At 38.1% G+C, this 17,104-nt stretch overlaps 1 protein-coding gene across 6 annotated transcripts in view; it reads right to left on the bottom strand.

The window, feature by feature from the left end:
- Positions 1–17,104, bottom strand: part of LOC124155560 (protein FAM184A-like) — a 369,522-nt gene that overhangs the window by 329,170 nt on the left and 23,248 nt on the right. For all 6 annotated transcript variants that reach the window (XM_046529496.1, XM_046529497.1, XM_046529493.1 and 3 more), the window contains exon 2: positions 13,912–14,043. In XM_046529496.1, the coding sequence (XP_046385452.1) occupies positions 13,912–14,043 (132 nt within the window). The remainder of the gene's footprint in view (positions 1–13,911; positions 14,044–17,104) is intronic.

Genomic DNA, 17,104 nt, shown 5'->3' with positions numbered 1-17,104 from the left:
AATCAGAAGCATTTAAAACATTGCTTTGGATTTATGCGATGATAATCAGCTTTACAAAGATATGAACGATGCTTGAGAAGACTATAGTGGAGTGGAAAAGAGGGAATTTCAGCTTAAAATGGCTAGCTGGTCTTTAGTCAATTCAAGAGAGAAAATGAAGTTAGGGTAAGGATTCTATAAATAGCCACGCGATAATTTCATGAGCAAGTATTTGACGTGGGGTGACGTGGGGTTTTCATGGTTGTTATCCATTTTAGTTCTCATCAGCAATAACCGCCGTCAAAAATGTATTATCCATCCAGTTAAGGGTCTCAGTGAAATCAGTGAAATTTTTTTTTCGGAAAATATTCATAAAAAATGAAAAAATGCGCACAAAAAGATCATGAAAAGTCGTCAGCATAAAATTCGTAAATGATGTCCAAGAAGGCATTATACAAGTGTGAAATTCCCATTCTAAAAGAGAGGGACAATAGTGATAGTGACAATAGTAATTACTACTTGCAAAGAATGGTGTAATGAGTGGCGTTGGTTCCCACAGCTGAAAAATCAGTCAAACGGTGTCGTTGTCACTCTTTGTTGTTATGTCTGTCTCTGCGTTTCGTTCGTGGTCACTGCAAATGTCCATTTCATAAGCCCCTAACCCTGTCGAACCTTTCCTTGAAGATAAGAGAAGTCGATTGAAGGAAATGAGATATGGAGAGGTCGTGTTCCTTGGCTAATGATCGGGAACTCCACCTCAGCGCCCGAAAAAGTTTCCGAGAATTCCTTCCTTCATGAGGCATTTTGTTTTATCGCGTTTTTGCCTAAAAATTCTTTTCTTGGCTTTCAGCCTTTTCGATTGGGGCTTTTACTAGATATGGATGTCTTATTTGACTAGTTCTGCGCTGATACCCACGAAACATACAAGGGCCCCACTGAGAAGTAAGAAAAATTCTATTTTCATGAAAATGTCAAAGTATTCCCTTCTAAATTCTCTCCTCCTACTTAAGATGAAAAAAGTTTCAATTGCTGTATTGCTGAGTGAAATATGTGAAGTATAGAAAAAAATTGTTTTCATAATTTCCCTTTTGAAATCGAAATTTCACATTCCTATGCATAAATTATTTCCAATGGGGAGAGTAGGGCTATACAGGGCTATCATAAGAAAATAATACGGTGTTGAACATGGTTTAAATGAAAACAGAATTTTTCACAGTTGATGAATGATCGTAGGATTTCCCGGCGTATAGAAATGTGGAAGGTTACAAGGGATTTCCACCGGGTCAAGTTCTCCAACTCCATCTCGGCCGACGTTTCGATGGGCGAGTTGCCCATCGTCTTCAGGGCATGTCGAGTCTTGAAAATCCTTACATATGGATGACGGCGGTATCCATATATAAGGAGGACGATTTTCAAGACTCGACATGCCCTGAAGACGATGGGCAACTCACTCATCGAAACGTCGGCCGAGATGGAGTTGGAGAACCTGACCCGGTGGAAATCCCGTGTAACCTTCCACAATCTCACAGTTGATCTTTTATATTTTTCTAAGTTGTTGTCTCAAACAGTATTTTTACATAATTTATAAAGTTCAATATGTGTATCCTCAGTCGCTCGACAGGAGAGAAACCTGGCGTCTACATTAGCTTACTCCTAAAAAAAAAGTGCCAAGAGGACCACGGCTTAGCGTGCCATCCGAAGGGCGGAGTGCTACGCCCGTCCTCAAGGCATTCAGGCAGGGATTCGAAATCTAGGAAAAATTGGTCTTTGACCGTCAATACAATTGGACTGCAGTCTTCGGGTTTTCCAGACCACTTCGCCGACCGATACTACTGCCCTCCATGTCCTTCAATATCCATGGCAATATTACCGTGGTTGCGAAGACGGCAACGCGAGGAAAAAACGACTACAAGGTCCGTGGTTTGTCTCTGGGAGTTGGGAAACTTTATCCACCGGAATTTTATTGTCTTAATCTGCTCGCTTAAGTTCGGGTAAAGGCCAATGATCTTTTCTGAGTGAAATTTCTTTATACTTTGTAAAAAAAAACATATATTTCCTTATTTTTTCTGCTTGAAAATGACCTTATCACTTAATTAGTTAATGTTTGACTTCATTCATTTAATTGATAAATGTTTATCTCCTTTTATCATTTTCTTCTCATCTCAATATTTTTGGCGAGTACCCTGATTTTGTATGATCTTAAGATTTTCTCATTTAAATACACGCAAAGTAGAACTGCAATATAGGTTGCCAACTGTGTAAGCGAATCACATATGTTTCAAGAACGTTTAAAGAGTTTTCCTTTTTGAATATTTTCCATTAATTTTCCAACAAAGAGATAACTCAAATCTTATATGAGGTTTTACGAAGCTTTCATCTCAGCTCAAGGATTTTTGTGTGAAAATCTATTAGCATATTGGTTAACATTGTATTGCATTTGCCACGAATTTCCGTCCTATTTTCATAACTATACGGCAATTCCGTATTACTGCATGTGATCACTCGTTTGGGGATTGAATTCAATTCTGGAGCAGTTGAAGTAAATTTTCTTAGACATTTCGCATAAAGTGTAAATTTTATCGTGAAGAAATCTATCTAGCTTTACAAGTGCCATTTGTGCAATCAAAAATTATGTTCACCCAATAGGGATACGTTTGATATGATGGAATGAAAGTATGAATTACTTTAAAATGTTGAGAATAGGTTGAAGTCGTTTGAGATGTGAGTGTAGACAATAATGGACAGGCTATATTGAGAATTCCGCAGATATAATTTCATAAATTTTTAGATGTTAGTTATACAATTAGAAAGATTCTATGACTATCACCCGAGTCACCTTGCCACTATCATCAATTTAAAAAAATTTCCACCATTGATGAGGTGACTTACAAAGGAATTAGAATGAAAAAGTGCTAACTATATTTACCGTATTTAGCAACCTAATGGGTCGCATAAGGACACAGCAGAGGGTGTGGCTGAGGCCTGCGGATTCTGTATTCCGCAAAAATGTGGGGAAATTATATTGAACTCGCTGACGCGGCGAACTTCGCACCGCCTAATAATCACTGAACAGTTTAGTTACACCATTTATTACTCAAGATCGGCTGTACTGATTTTAATAATTTATAACTTAGAGTAATAAAATAATAAAAAACAATAAAAATACAAAAATAAGTATTACAATCTTATTCGAACTACACCGGGGACGAAGACCAAGGCATGTAAACGCGGATTTTATCCATTAGCTTTCTAATTTTTATGTTTTCACTTAGGAAGTTTAAGACATTGTGTTCTTAAAAAGCAGTCAATATAGTTAAGCCCATTCTTGGGGCAAGTTTACATCATGCTACACCGATACTTGACCGACGCTCAAAATCTCGTGAAAATTGGCCCTAGAGAGCAGCATTAATTCAGACCATATACGCTCACCTTTTCATTTTTTTAATCGTCATCGCGAATGCAACACGTATTGGAAATTGGATTCACTGAAATATGTCATGACTCGTGGCGCGCAAGTTATAACTCGGTTCGAATAAGTACAATGCGTGAACGTGCCCCGGTCTACCCTACACATTCGGGTTTATTTTCTTTAGTCAAGTACCTTATGATACACAACATTTTTGTTTTTTTAGGCGCACAAACAACTGAAACGGATGGTTTACGAACTCCTGAACATCCCTCACATATTTGGCCATGAGAAAAACATGGGTTTTCTAGATTCAGACCATAAACGCTCACCTTATGTTTTTTAAATAGTTTTCGCGAATGTAACACACATTGGAAATTGGATTCACTAAAAATAAAAGGACAAATCGGTTGGGATCATGGAAATCCTCGAAAAGAGAACTTACTTGAATTTTTAGGTGAGTATAGTCGCGTGAATCGTAGTGATTAACAATTGTTTTAACCACCAAACGCGTTCCATTGCATATTTTGGTCAGTCTATATTTCGAAGCATCATTACCACACCGTCAGCTGTAAATTGTGCGGTGGTAGGCCGGCACAACCAAGAAGTTTAAAAATTCAGATGGATAGTTGGAGACTTCGTCTTCGTTTGTTACACAGTCATTGAATTTGAGTGACAACGAAGTGCCAACGATTTGATACTGGATTACGAAGTAGAAGGAGGTAATCCACATCTTCGTTTTTAGCCGCCAAAATTGCTCGCTAACGCAAGCATTTGTGAATTTTGTGGCGTGAAGTCATGTTCGGGAACACTTTGTTGATGAGCTCATCTTTTGATGAAACGAAATCGCAAAAATTCCCGGGACATGAAATCAATGGGCTCGGTTCGTCGACAGGAACACGGCCACCAATAGTCAACAATTGCTTGAAGATTTGTTCACAAACATGGTATAGTGACTCGTAAATTGAGCTGGGCTTAGCTCGAATGAAATGTTTTCAATGCAATTTTAATATTTTTAATACGTTTTAAAAATTAAAATACATTCAATATTGTTAAGGAGCTCAGTCAATAAATTGGTAAAAACAAAAACAATCTTCTAGTTTTGACCGACTTCATAAATTTTGCAGTGTTACCAACTCATAAAAAAATACCCCAAAGGAAAAGATTATTTTTTTGTGAACTTTTACTAAGTTTTAATACTTATTCAGCTCTACGTAGCTGAGATGAATCCAAAGAACCAAATATCATTAAAATCGGTGCAGCCGTTCTCGAATTATAAATGGTGCAACTATCACAATTTTCGACTTTCTTTTGTAAATATAGGTAAATGTGGATTGAAACCTGAATTTTTCAATTCTTAAAATTTATTTTCTCGTCAAATTTTTATCCTATGTAAAGGTTATTCTTCACAATTTTAAAGAATTGAAAAAAAAATCGAGAGAATCGTGGAGTAATTTGGTTAAGGTGTCCATAAAATAGTCCAAAAAATTCATAATACATTCCAAAATTTGCATTGATGTCTAATCACACTTTTTAGCTGAGTTACACATGTTACATTTCCGTAACTTTTGTGGCGCCATCCTTTTGCGTGCGTACATAATGAAGTTCTTAAGCTTGATCACGGATGTAGGAAGAGTCCATAACTATCACCTTGCTAATTTTCACCGATTTACACTTTTAGTTGCACTTTTTATGATGAGCTCTATCTTATTCATGTGACTTCTATATTCATTAAAATTTATTGGAAGATTTCTTCCATGAGAAAACGGTAAAAACTGCAAAAAAGTCAGTTTCTGAAAATGTTGCATGAATAGCGAATAAGGCTAACGTGTATTGCCTTTTGCTTACTAGATAAGTCGTAGACCAGAGAGTTAGCGTGCACAGGTGTCTTATTGATACAAAATTGCGAACTTGCAAACAAAAAATAAATTTTAGTAATTTTTGAACTAAATAAGTGTTTCCTCTGATCAAATAAGAATAATTTCGAATTTTCGGACATTTTTACCAATTAAGGCAAAACTTATTGGCAGAATGTTTTGATCAATGTATTTTTTTTTAAATACGTAAAATTTTGGCACTTAAGTTGAATGATAAAAGTTGATCAGAGTAAAACAGACTGGCGGGATATAAAATGAGCATTTCCCAGGTGGCAGCGAGACCCGTTTACTTAATGCACAATTGAACATATGGCAGTAAATGTCACAGATAAAAAGTCTGAACTTCAGCCGATAATGGCGTTTTACTTAATGATCAAGAAGTATTCTAGCATACCGGGATTATTCACGGTGATAACGTGACGGAGGCACCCGCAACAAACAATTATGCAAAATTCGAAATGCGACCTGGGTTCGAATCCCTGTCAAGGCAAGTGATTTTTCCTCTGAGGAATTTCGCAAAGAAGTATATTACTCATATTGCAAATAATGTTTGGTTGATAATGAAAGGGATGGAAAAGCCTGAAATAAAAAGTGCTCTTTACCAAATATCTTTGCCTTACATTTTTACCACATTACCGTTATTTTAGCACGTTACCTCACATTTGATGTGAATGCATGCTCTCTTAGAGACGATTTCTCGTATGGAGGTAGAATGGCATGTGGATTCCTTTGTTGTCATTCATGACGCCATTTTGATGCACCATTGTTACAATTCCCCAGCGTATACAACCTGAACAACTAAGATTGAATACTCATATACGGTGGTGAAATAAGGTTAAGAAGCAAGAATTAGAACCTCTTGCAGTGCAATCCTTGGAGCTACCTGAAATGTGGTTTCACTCAAAATATATTTATATTATCCTTGGCTGGATGTTAATCAATTGGTGCCTATTTAGTGCTCATTGGAGGGTTAACTAGATTATATTACTTATCAAGTATTCTGGCATTTTCACCTCCCTTCACACATTTCCCTCTTCCAATTCATAATAACGCCTACTCCCTCTCATTTGATCTAAAAATCTTTCTTATTATTAAAAAAAATTATCTTCTTACCACTCCCTCGCTTACCCAACATTTTTCCCTCTAAACCTGTTTTCAACATTCCTCCCCGCTCGCTCCATCCAAACCTTCCGTCTCCTTCGTATCTCATCAAGAAGCCTACTCTCCTCACCCACCACGTCTAGCACTTCGTTTGTCCACTTCACTTTCTCCATTCTTCTTTAGACCCACATTTCGAACACCTCCAGTCTTCCACCGTCCTTCTTCCTATGTTTCAATGTTTCTGCACCGTAAAGTGCTTCACAATTGACTATAACTTTCTTTAAACTCACTAGGGCGTACCCAAGATTAAAATCTAGGGGGACGCTAGCCATGGTCGTTCGAATTATAGGTAAGATTTAAGCGTGGAAAAGGTGAATGAAACCAACTATTTAAGGAAACTGTAACAGCTCTTTATTAGTTTTAAAAATTATTCGCTTCAAAAAATATTATTTACCTTAAAGACATTTGCGATTTTTGCTTCTTGGGGGTCAGCTGCACCTTCTGCCTTTCGCTGGGTACGCCCAATTAAAGTAATGCAAAAAGATCCTGTCATTAGCTCCTTCTCATCGATACCTCCTTTGCCAACGCAATTATCTTCCTCATATCCTTAATATATAGTATCTGATTTCCTGTAATTTGCTGCCCAAATACTTGAATTGTCCTACCTGCTCAACCCTTTGCCAACCCACTTTCTACTCATCTTCTCTTTCTCACATACCTTAATCGTGATGCTTAGGAAATAGGCATAACGCTGTTCTTATTTTTAGTAATCTTCGTTAAGGAATTTTTTTTTACCGATTATAAGGTTCATTGAACCAGTTTCTGGTTCCTTAACACCTCCTTACTTAGTATGTATTTTATTCACACCTACTACTGACTGATTATAACCTCTGGCAGCTCCTTCTCTTCTCCCATTGAGTAAATAGCTTTCTCGTTCTTTTTTCTCGCCGCCTTATTCACAAACTTCATTCTAACCCACACATTTATTTTGATCTTGTTCAACAAATATTCGTACTCTTTTCTTTGTATACATCTGTATACTTTGCATTATATGTAGGTATACATTCCAAATTCAATTCCACATCGCTATTTTCCTATCATCGATTGCTTCTTATTTAGCCAGATTTTATTTCTCATAATTACTTTAATGAATATGGACTCTAGTATTAGACTTGATTGTCACCGTTTCCTTTTCTCTCCTGCGTAGGATATCTCAAGGAGCTATTGTATTCGACCAGAGAACGCAGATAGATTGCACTGGCTATGAAATTCCCATTAGACCGCACGAGTATGAATGACGAAGATAGAGGAAATGAGGGTGAAAAAACGTGAATTAAAACTTGGTTCGTTCGCGAGGCACGCCACCTGGAATTTAATCGCGCGTGCAAGCACGTGGCTTCATGTCGTCGGAGTCGGAGGGAGCGCGTGGGTTGTGGGAGGGGGTGGTGGTTTAGCAATTGATTTTCCGTTTTGGCGCCCTTTTAGCCGGAGTGGACGTCGCCGTCGCGACGCCTGGCTTCCCGCAGGAGCGTCGCCAGGCGGCCGCCGACCGACGCCCGCCGCTGCCCACACAGTTTAACGAGGCGTCGACGTTGTCGGCGACGCTTCCCATTCCACTCGTTACATCTCTCCTCCACCCCCTCCACCACCCTTCCCATGCTCCACTACAGAGAAGCGCCATCTCTTCACTCTGCCCATTCCCTCCTCACTCTCTTGGCAGCCAGGTTTGGGAGATTACAACGCGACTAACCAAATCATAAAAGATATATTGTTTAATCGGGCCCATTGGATTTGGACAATTATTTGCTCATATCTTGAAATAATGCTAAAGCTTTATTTTATATTTTATTTTCATACCTCCTCCAACATTCATTTCATACTTCCACTACGCTAGCTATTTGGTTGTTTGGGTATGACACAAACTCAGTCTAGCGTCCCAAGAGTAGAAAAACCCACGAAATCTTTAATGAAACCTTTTTGTACCGTAGCAACATTTTTAGGTGATGCGTCTCTTTCATTACGCTCATCTTACGCTGTCGAGCAATGTTAAGCATGGTTACATAACGCTTCTGAAATGGCAGTGACAAGAGCGGCTTCACAATTATATGGGTATAACACGGGTTGAAAATAGTGGTGGAAACGTGGATGTGCTACTTCGTCAACTCATATGACCTCTAATACGTACTTTTTTCTCGTCAGACTATGAATTTATTTCCATTTTTCTCTTCATTTTGGACATATTTCTCGAAAACACTGAAGGGTAGGTTGGTTTTTGTGCTCTTGGAACGCTAGTCATAGTAAGTACAATCCTTTAACCACCTAAGAATTTGCACGATGGAAGTTTGGAATAAATAACGTGGATTGACTACAATTCGTTAATTCATTTGTACACAGCAGAGGAAGAAGTATGAAAAATTACCTAATTTATTTTTTAATAATTATTTAATGGTTCCGATAGTGAGCAGTTTTTGTGACATATTTTGTTCTCAAACAACGTTATTTTAATTCTTTGACAAACACTTCTCATAATATTCGATGATGATTCGGATTTTCGTGCGAAATGAAGAGGGAGTGTAGAATACAAAACATTTTCAAAGCTCAGGAAGACCAATGGTTTGCCCTTGATAGAGTTCGATTGAAATATATATTTTATAATTACTCCCTTGTTTGAAACTCAAAGGATTGATTATATCGCAATGAACTTCGTAATTTTTTTCCTCCTAATTTCATTGAATAGGGTGTTTTTGGTCTTCACATTGGTGAGCATCCCCTATGTTCGCTTGATACTTTGTCGTTGGGTGCCAGGCGGGCGGCCCCTTTCAATTACTCCCACGGAAACTCGGGAGTTAGGGAGATGATCTCGACAGAGCGGCGACGTCGAAATCGTGCAAATTGGGTCATCGATCACCAACCGGTTACACCCGTCCCGTAACTTATTATTCATTCGGATAGCAACCACTCATTTGCTTTGATTTTTCTGCGTATCTTTGGGAGGAAATTGGGGAGGTAATTATTAACAGCATTCAGCTTCCCTCTACATCTATGCGACCCTCTGGACCAGGGCCGAATTCACACTTTCGGCCACATCACATTGAGGGATGGTTTTGGTCCGAGTGACTGCAATTTTTTTCTTTCATGGTCAGCAATTTTCATTTTATCATTTGAATCACTCCCTCGCTAAATCAGTTTTTTGACTTGAAAGTTGGTGAGGCTAGCCATTACCATAGTCTACCCGAATTCAGTCTCTGGGGCGTGGATACCACATACCTATTCATTGCAGGACAAATTCCTTTACCTGGACCACCTCGATCATCGAAGATAGCTATTGGCGCGTGTTCGAGTGCTTCAATTTTCTTGGAAATGTCGCATTATATAAAAAAGTATTCTTTTATAACTTCTTCGTGACAATTTAAATATAATTTTACTAATTAAGGCCTTTTAAAGAAAGTATAAAATAATATTTCCGTTAGTACTTGACTATTAGTTATGAAAAAAATTTTAATTTTTTTTATTTAAAGATCTTTTTATATTTTATTATGACGACGTCTTTAACTGATGTACTATTATAGTTAAGGACTCATTATTTCGTTTTCAATTAAATTATTTTTGAAATATGCTTATTTTTCCTTTGCAGGTATATATATTACCGCCTTTCCAAAGAGTTTCGTCTAATCGAAGGCATTTTATGATTCTAAGTTTTTTCAATGCTCTTTGATCTAAACATATTTTCTGTCGTTCTTAGTAGTAAATTTATATTTGTTAAGAATGATTCGGTACAGTACCACGGCACAGCTCGGTATTTGGTCCTGGTTCTCACTACCTACATGAAGTGAATATATCGATAGCAAGCAGTACGTAAATAACTGTAGGCTTACGAAATATAGCACATTGTCGATAATGAAGCATTTCATCCGCATTGTGCCATTGTCTTGCCGTAAACCTCGATAATATGTGCAATGCAGGTAAATTCAAATGAAGCACCATTTCAGACTTATTAGAAGATTACTTAAACATCTCACAATTTATTTATCTACAGTTTATAAAGAAAGTATATTTTCAAACATTAATGAAAATATTTTATTTTCAGAAGGTAAAATGTTTTCCAATTTGTCGCTATGCAGATTATTTTATTGCCGAGACTTTTTGGATTCGTTTCCGACGACGAATCTAAGATCAGCAATCGATCAAAAATTAGAATCTAACCGACATATCCCTTGTTACCGTTGTTATAAATTGTTACATATTTGCAATTGCCCTCCTGCAGCGTTGGCCCTAAGGTGACTGCCTCACATGCTGAAACCTTGCCCTGAACCATCTCCCTAGACTGAGCTATGCAGAATTATTAATTGCTGTGGGCTTAGCTCGCGTGATTACCAAGGGTACACAAGGGCGGGGGCCGAGAGTTCAATAGCCCGCGCGTTACAAGCAGATCCAGGAAATCGAGAGGAGAAGATTTTTTCGAAGCGAATAAAACGTTTCTTTCTTCTCCATTGGTAACGCGAATCATTTGTGGATCGTGATATCTTTCTGGAGATTATTTGTAAAAGTATTTTTACCGTTATTTTAATTATCCAAAACATTCCAAATTCATTCAGTCCACAGAGTTTGAGTCCCGTTGACTTAGTTTCCTAAAAAACAATTCGCATTCTCCGCTGCGCTGCTCTGGTATGTGAAGTCCAGTTGATAGCGCGCATCATATCAATTTTTGCCTCCTTTTTCCTCCATCTTCAGTTTAGTATTCTAGATACTTCTTGAGAATTTTATAAAGAAAGTTTTCAAGTAGCTTGCTAAGAAGTTCCGTCCATTCAATCAATAATGACATGTATTTATATTTTAAATAACACATTATGACCTCAAGATACTCTCATTTCTTGTAACTATGTGGCATGCTACAATAATAAAAAATATGCATGCCCATTCCCTTTTTCCGTGTGCGATGTAAGATGACTTGGTGAAAACGTACTCTTAACCATCTCCTTATACTTTTGAAATTTTGCTATGGCGATGTCTTGTAAACATATTGTTGTTCACTGTTTCCTTTTCAATGATGATTAGATTTTCTTTTTGCATGAATAGTATAATTTCTATCGTAGCATCCTCTCTACACTCTATGTATGCTTTATTCTCACCCTGAGAGTCCTATGTATCACCTTCAACAGTTTTGTCTCTGTGATGATTTTGTGTCAGAGCATAGGTTAACTGCAGGCTTAAAAACCACCTTGTCCCAATATTATGGAAGACAATTGTCTTTTTCGAACTAGCAAGTATTTAGATAGTGTTAGGAAATGGTTCACATAAGGACGAAAAATATTTTTTACCCTTTTTTTTTAATTTAGAATTTCGTTGAGCATGTAAAGACGTGGCTAACGTTTAATGAAGACCACATTTCTGACATTTGAGCTCAAGATGTTTTTAGTTCTTGTAGCTAACTGAAATGTTACAGTACTGATAAAACTTTACATTAGACGAGGGTCCTAAGGGCTCAACGTGAGTATCACTAGGCTAGTATCCTCCGAGATCTAGTTCTGTGCCTGGAAGCATAAGTAGGCGGCAATCTGATCAGCTTTTGCCCTCTTCCGGCGAGATTTTGATTCTATGAGCCGTATTATTGTTGATTTTTCCCCATAGCTCACCCCTCTCTGTATAACCTTAACGACCCATTACCTTCTCCGTTTTTTTTTCTCCGTCATGCCATTGGAGCAGATGAGCTTCCTTGAACGGCTGATCGATTCGCGGGGCGAAGGCCGTGAAAGTGATAACTGGAGAACGGCGGAGAGGGGGGTATAGAAATACTTTGAGCTCGGAGGCCTCGGCTTGGCTCGTGAAAACAAAACGCGAGGTGGAGTCATCCTCGGGAGCATTTGACTCTACGGCGGCCCGTTGAGCTCAAGTAGGCTATTTCCATGCGCCATTCAATTACTGGGCTCGTCGCGCACCAAGATAGAATTTTGGATAATGTCGTTTGTATACGGTCCGTACACGCCTAGGTAAGGGTGATTATCCGATGATATTCCCGTGTGTTGCCAGTCTACGTCTGCTTTACTAGTTATTCTCAACTGTATTTTACTTAAGAAGGTGAAATTGTTTCATTACTAATGAGGCCAGAGTAAATATTTTTAATTTCACGGATAAAATATTTTAGGCTTTTAAGCCTTCACGATGCCTCTGAATGTTCAAATTTAAAAATTCGGTTTTCTTTAAGACGGGATCAAATATATCGTTCCAGGTGTTATAAGGAGACCAATGAACATTCATAAGAAATATATTGCCATGTTGCATTATTCCTTTTCTTGGCAAGAAATTAAAATTCAATGGGGATATGTAGACCACGAGGAAGAATTTAAAACCTGGGCAGGACTTGGTATCACTCTTAAGAGCCGCTATGTGCGCTATATTGGGAGAATATCGTACTTTTTTATTGTACTTATCATTTTACAAATGGGCGTTGTTCGAGCGAATGTGTATAGAGGTTTCCATGGTAGCTCCTGAAAGTCAACTCAGTCCATTTTTCCTTATCATCCTTGTGGAAGTTTCAGGGAAAACCATGGGAATATAGCTTTCAACATTATTTCATATATTAATGAATAGTTTATGAATAATATTATAATATCAATACGTATCTATATATATTTCTTCCCAAGTGGTCATCATGCATTCCTATTTACCCTCCCATAATTATTTAAATATTATCCTAAAACCTCTTTTACGTGAATTCTGTAAAAAAATGAGTTCTTTGTACTGCAACTTAAAACTTCTTTGAGGCGTTACTCGAGAGCATACAGTACTTTTAATCAATTTAATGGCTATTTAAATATCTATAACAGTTTTTCATTCATGTTTCGTTCTTCGAAATTTATATGTAGATGTTTCACCATTGAAAGGGTAAAAAATATTTCTGAATGCTTTTTACGGCGCAAAGCGTATTTTAATTTCATTTCTGTTCATTTTTTATATTCAAATCGAAGGCTGGTATAGATTGGTGACGCTATAGATCACCCAGGGCAGCGCCACAGGCGTGTGAATATCACAACTTCAGTGTGAGGGGGCCAGAGCTATTCGCTGCTTCAACTCGCAATTTGAGGATTTTAGTTCCGAGGTGTCCGAATTTGAAGTAGGGGCAATTTTATTAGAAGTCAAGCGATCTACTTACTAGTTTATCATGTTTCATTGCTTTATTTTATAAATTTATTTATTTTTTGAATTCCTTCCGAAAATTTAGATTTCCTTCACTTAACTCACATCAGTAGGTACTAATCAATCCTAAAGTTGGGTTGACTCACAATCAGCTCTCCATTCCGCTATCCATTCAGTGGTACCATTCCTTTTCATAAAGAATTTTTATAAGGTATTGATTTTCTTTTCCATTCTTAATAACCTGTCCTATGTAACTCTTCGAGATCTGTCCCTCATCCTTCTGCCTGTCCACCTGTCCTTCGACTATTATTTACATCGGGACATCATGCATCATAATGCGGTCAACTAAGCTGTCCCATCTTCCTCGTCGTCTTCCTAGGGTTTTGAGAAGATTTCTCTTTTTTTCTCACTTACCTCAGATTTCAGGTGGGACACCGTCCTCTTGAGTTCCACCGTCGCGTTGGCGACCTTCTCCTCGCAAGCCTCGGCCGCCGTCTTGCACTGGATCTCGAGGTCGTCGTTTCGAGTGTTGAGGACGTACACCACCTGTGGGAGAACAGAAGAATTTGCCATCACGCTTCGGGGCAACTATTACCTTCAATTAAAAAAAATTGCGAAAAAACAAACGTATGTTGGATCGAAAATTCGGTTTGACTGAACGCTCCATACCATTGATTTTTAATATATTGCCTAATATTTATTATAGTTATTTACCAATAATAAACTTTGACAGTCCTAAAAATCCGTGGCATTGGTAAAAAAAACTTCAGCTTTAAGCTTCAACTAATGGTCAGCGAGTGAGGACTGCATTTAGGCTGCTACCACCGTGAAAAGAGGTAAAAGACAGGGCATAGAGAAAGTGTCTAGGATTTAAGAGCAGTTTTAGGGAAGCGTGGGGTGTCTGACAAAGAAGATCCTCCGAGTAAAAATACATAACGAAGCCCTATTGCTATTTTTTAATTCACCTGCTTGTTGACCATGTAATCTTCACGATGTTTTTTCCTACAATTCAGCGATTTATAACGATGATAGCGTTCAAATGAGTTACTCATACGAGTGCATTTTGCATTGGTGCGTACAGCCCAACCAAGGGCTTAAGGAATAGGGTGGCTTCCTATTTTTTATTGCCTAAATCGAAAGATTACTACTCATGGAGTACGTATTTCACGCTTCTAGACTTATACGTTATCTATTTTTCGAGACTGAATGAAAAGTGAAAATTTTCAGGCACGTGAAAACGCGACGGCTAAGTATGAATGCTGGGAAAACCCCGTGTGACGTCATTCTGGTTCCTGCTGCCGCCGTGTGAGGCCACCTTTGGGCGAGGCAATGAGCGCCGCTGCGACGCAGGTTGCTAGCAGGTAGCAGAGTACCCAGCTACCAGGTAGCGCTTGGCTTAAATAAGGATTATTAATACCCTATCCAAGGAAGGAAACTTTCCGACCATTGGCAATTTTAATAGGTGATTATTAAGAGATGTTTCCCTGAGCTCTTTGCCACATGCATGCAATGGTAATCTCAGACGGTGTAGAACTCCTGACTACTCGTATAGCATCTAAGTCCCTGTGACTTCACCTGAAGTGGCGTCGCATGGACGCCAGTTTGGCCTTTTTCAAGTGAGGTTAAATTGACCATTAACATTCGTCTAAACTGGGTTACCTAAAGTCAAATAATTTGCATATGAATATACTAATGAAATGGTGACGAATCACAATCAATGCCTTTCGTTTCCTTCATGAGGATAAACTACCCTGTTGCGCATCTGACGATTATTTTAATTATTTTAAAATGCATACCTTCGTAGGTGGAATGGTAAAAATGGCTCCATTAAAAATTATTTTTACCATTTTTCCGGTGGAGTAATAAGCACTCCAGGAGGAGTCGAATTGATCAATGGGGCTCGGTATTTCATTTATGCCCTGAATTAGCCATTCTACTCCTTCAATTTCCCCTTCATAGGTCTCCCTTACCCGACCCATGTGCGTCGTTGCCTCTGCTCTGCACTATTGAAGGCGTAAGATTCCACAGACACTGTGAACATGGGTTAATTTACAATGAGACCGTTTCAATATGATTTCTATTACTGTAGATTTTCGATGTTCCTCAAGAGATATGAAATATCAAGCTAGAGAAATATGTGGGAAAATTGATTGTTTGAGGCGTAACTTGGTGAAATTAATGCGTGTTTTGCACCGTTAATTTATGATAGATATTTTTTGTTGTTGTTTAAAGTCCTAAAATTTCATGAATAACGAGTAAAATTAGCCTTACATTTTGGTAAAAGAAGGTGATTTTATGATTAAAACATTCCCTTGGACCATTTATGATTACAAAATACTGTTCTCATTATATTTTCACGGCTTGTCTAGATGTCGTAAGGCTGACCGCACTTTCGATGAAGTTTTAAGACGTAAAAAAACTTACATCCTGGGTTAAGGGGGTCTCTTTTGTCACTGAATAACTTCCGGCTTACTTCACGGACTTCTTATAATTTTAAATTTGCTCCGTATTTTAAGTGTGGGTGTGGCCTGTTATGGCTTCGCCTCCTTCGAATTGATCAAGGATTCCAAATTTTATACTTTTTCATGGTGTGCTACGTGAACCCTCATGCCAGCTCCACAAATGAGGTGTCGGGCAAACTAATTATATCTCCTAAGTCAATCTGAAACTCTCGGGGCATAATTTTTACCATTAACTCTTTCTTGCGTACAGCCATCCATTCTCCAGTAGTCCTCGCCCCATCCACCTTATACATATATTTGGGAGCTATTCTACCGTGAAACTCGATATCTCTCAGGGAATGAAGACGTGGCATTATAAGCCTCGTTCAAGTCTCTTTCCAAGTTTCCTTGTTTCAGAACTTCCTTCCCGTATGTCAGATGCCTCTCATCTGTGGGCCAGGGTTAATTTCAAACTCGCAGAACTAAGGCTGGGCATGGGATATCATGTCGTGAAGGGCGTAAATTCAGGTTTTCAAGTAAAACAAGTTATTAAATTCTGCTCCTATGTAGGTAATATTCTCGCGTAACATCTGACGTGTTCAATCATGGAATCGGTGCGCAAAGAGAGAGTTGGGTAGGGCTGTGCTGGTCTGAATTGCTATGGTCAACCAACAATTTTTTTGTACCTTTCACGTTTATGCTAACGGGAATTGTTAGAGAACACGCTTACTTTATCGTTGACCTGCAGGTTCGTTTGCATGATACACCTTTTCTATTTTAACTTATGCAAGCATTATTTAAAATGCATACCAATTGAAAATTCTTGTATCTTATCTGTTCTTCTCCTTAACTAAGATTTCATCAATCTGAAAATGGTTGCCTTAGTTTTCTCTATTATACACCTACCCAACGTAGTATTTTTATTTTTATGTCTATTTCCTTAGTGCACTCAATGATCTCAACCGTGGTGTTGGAATATTTACAAAACATGTGGTTATTTTTTTTCCTTATTATTGTACTCAGGATTACTTTCCTCAGTTTTATGTTCCAAAGTCGAACACCGGACCGCCTAGCTATTTGTGATAGAATTTATATGAAAATGTTTGTGTAGAACTGAGGGTATAAATACCAATGCAAACGACAAATGACCCGAGGTAATATTTTTA

The sequence above is a fragment of the Ischnura elegans genome, chromosome 3 (genome assembly GCF_921293095.1).
Source record: "Ischnura elegans chromosome 3, ioIscEleg1.1, whole genome shotgun sequence".
NCBI lineage: Eukaryota > Metazoa > Arthropoda > Insecta > Odonata > Coenagrionidae > Ischnura > Ischnura elegans.
This window is presented reverse-complemented; position numbering and strand designations above follow the sequence as displayed.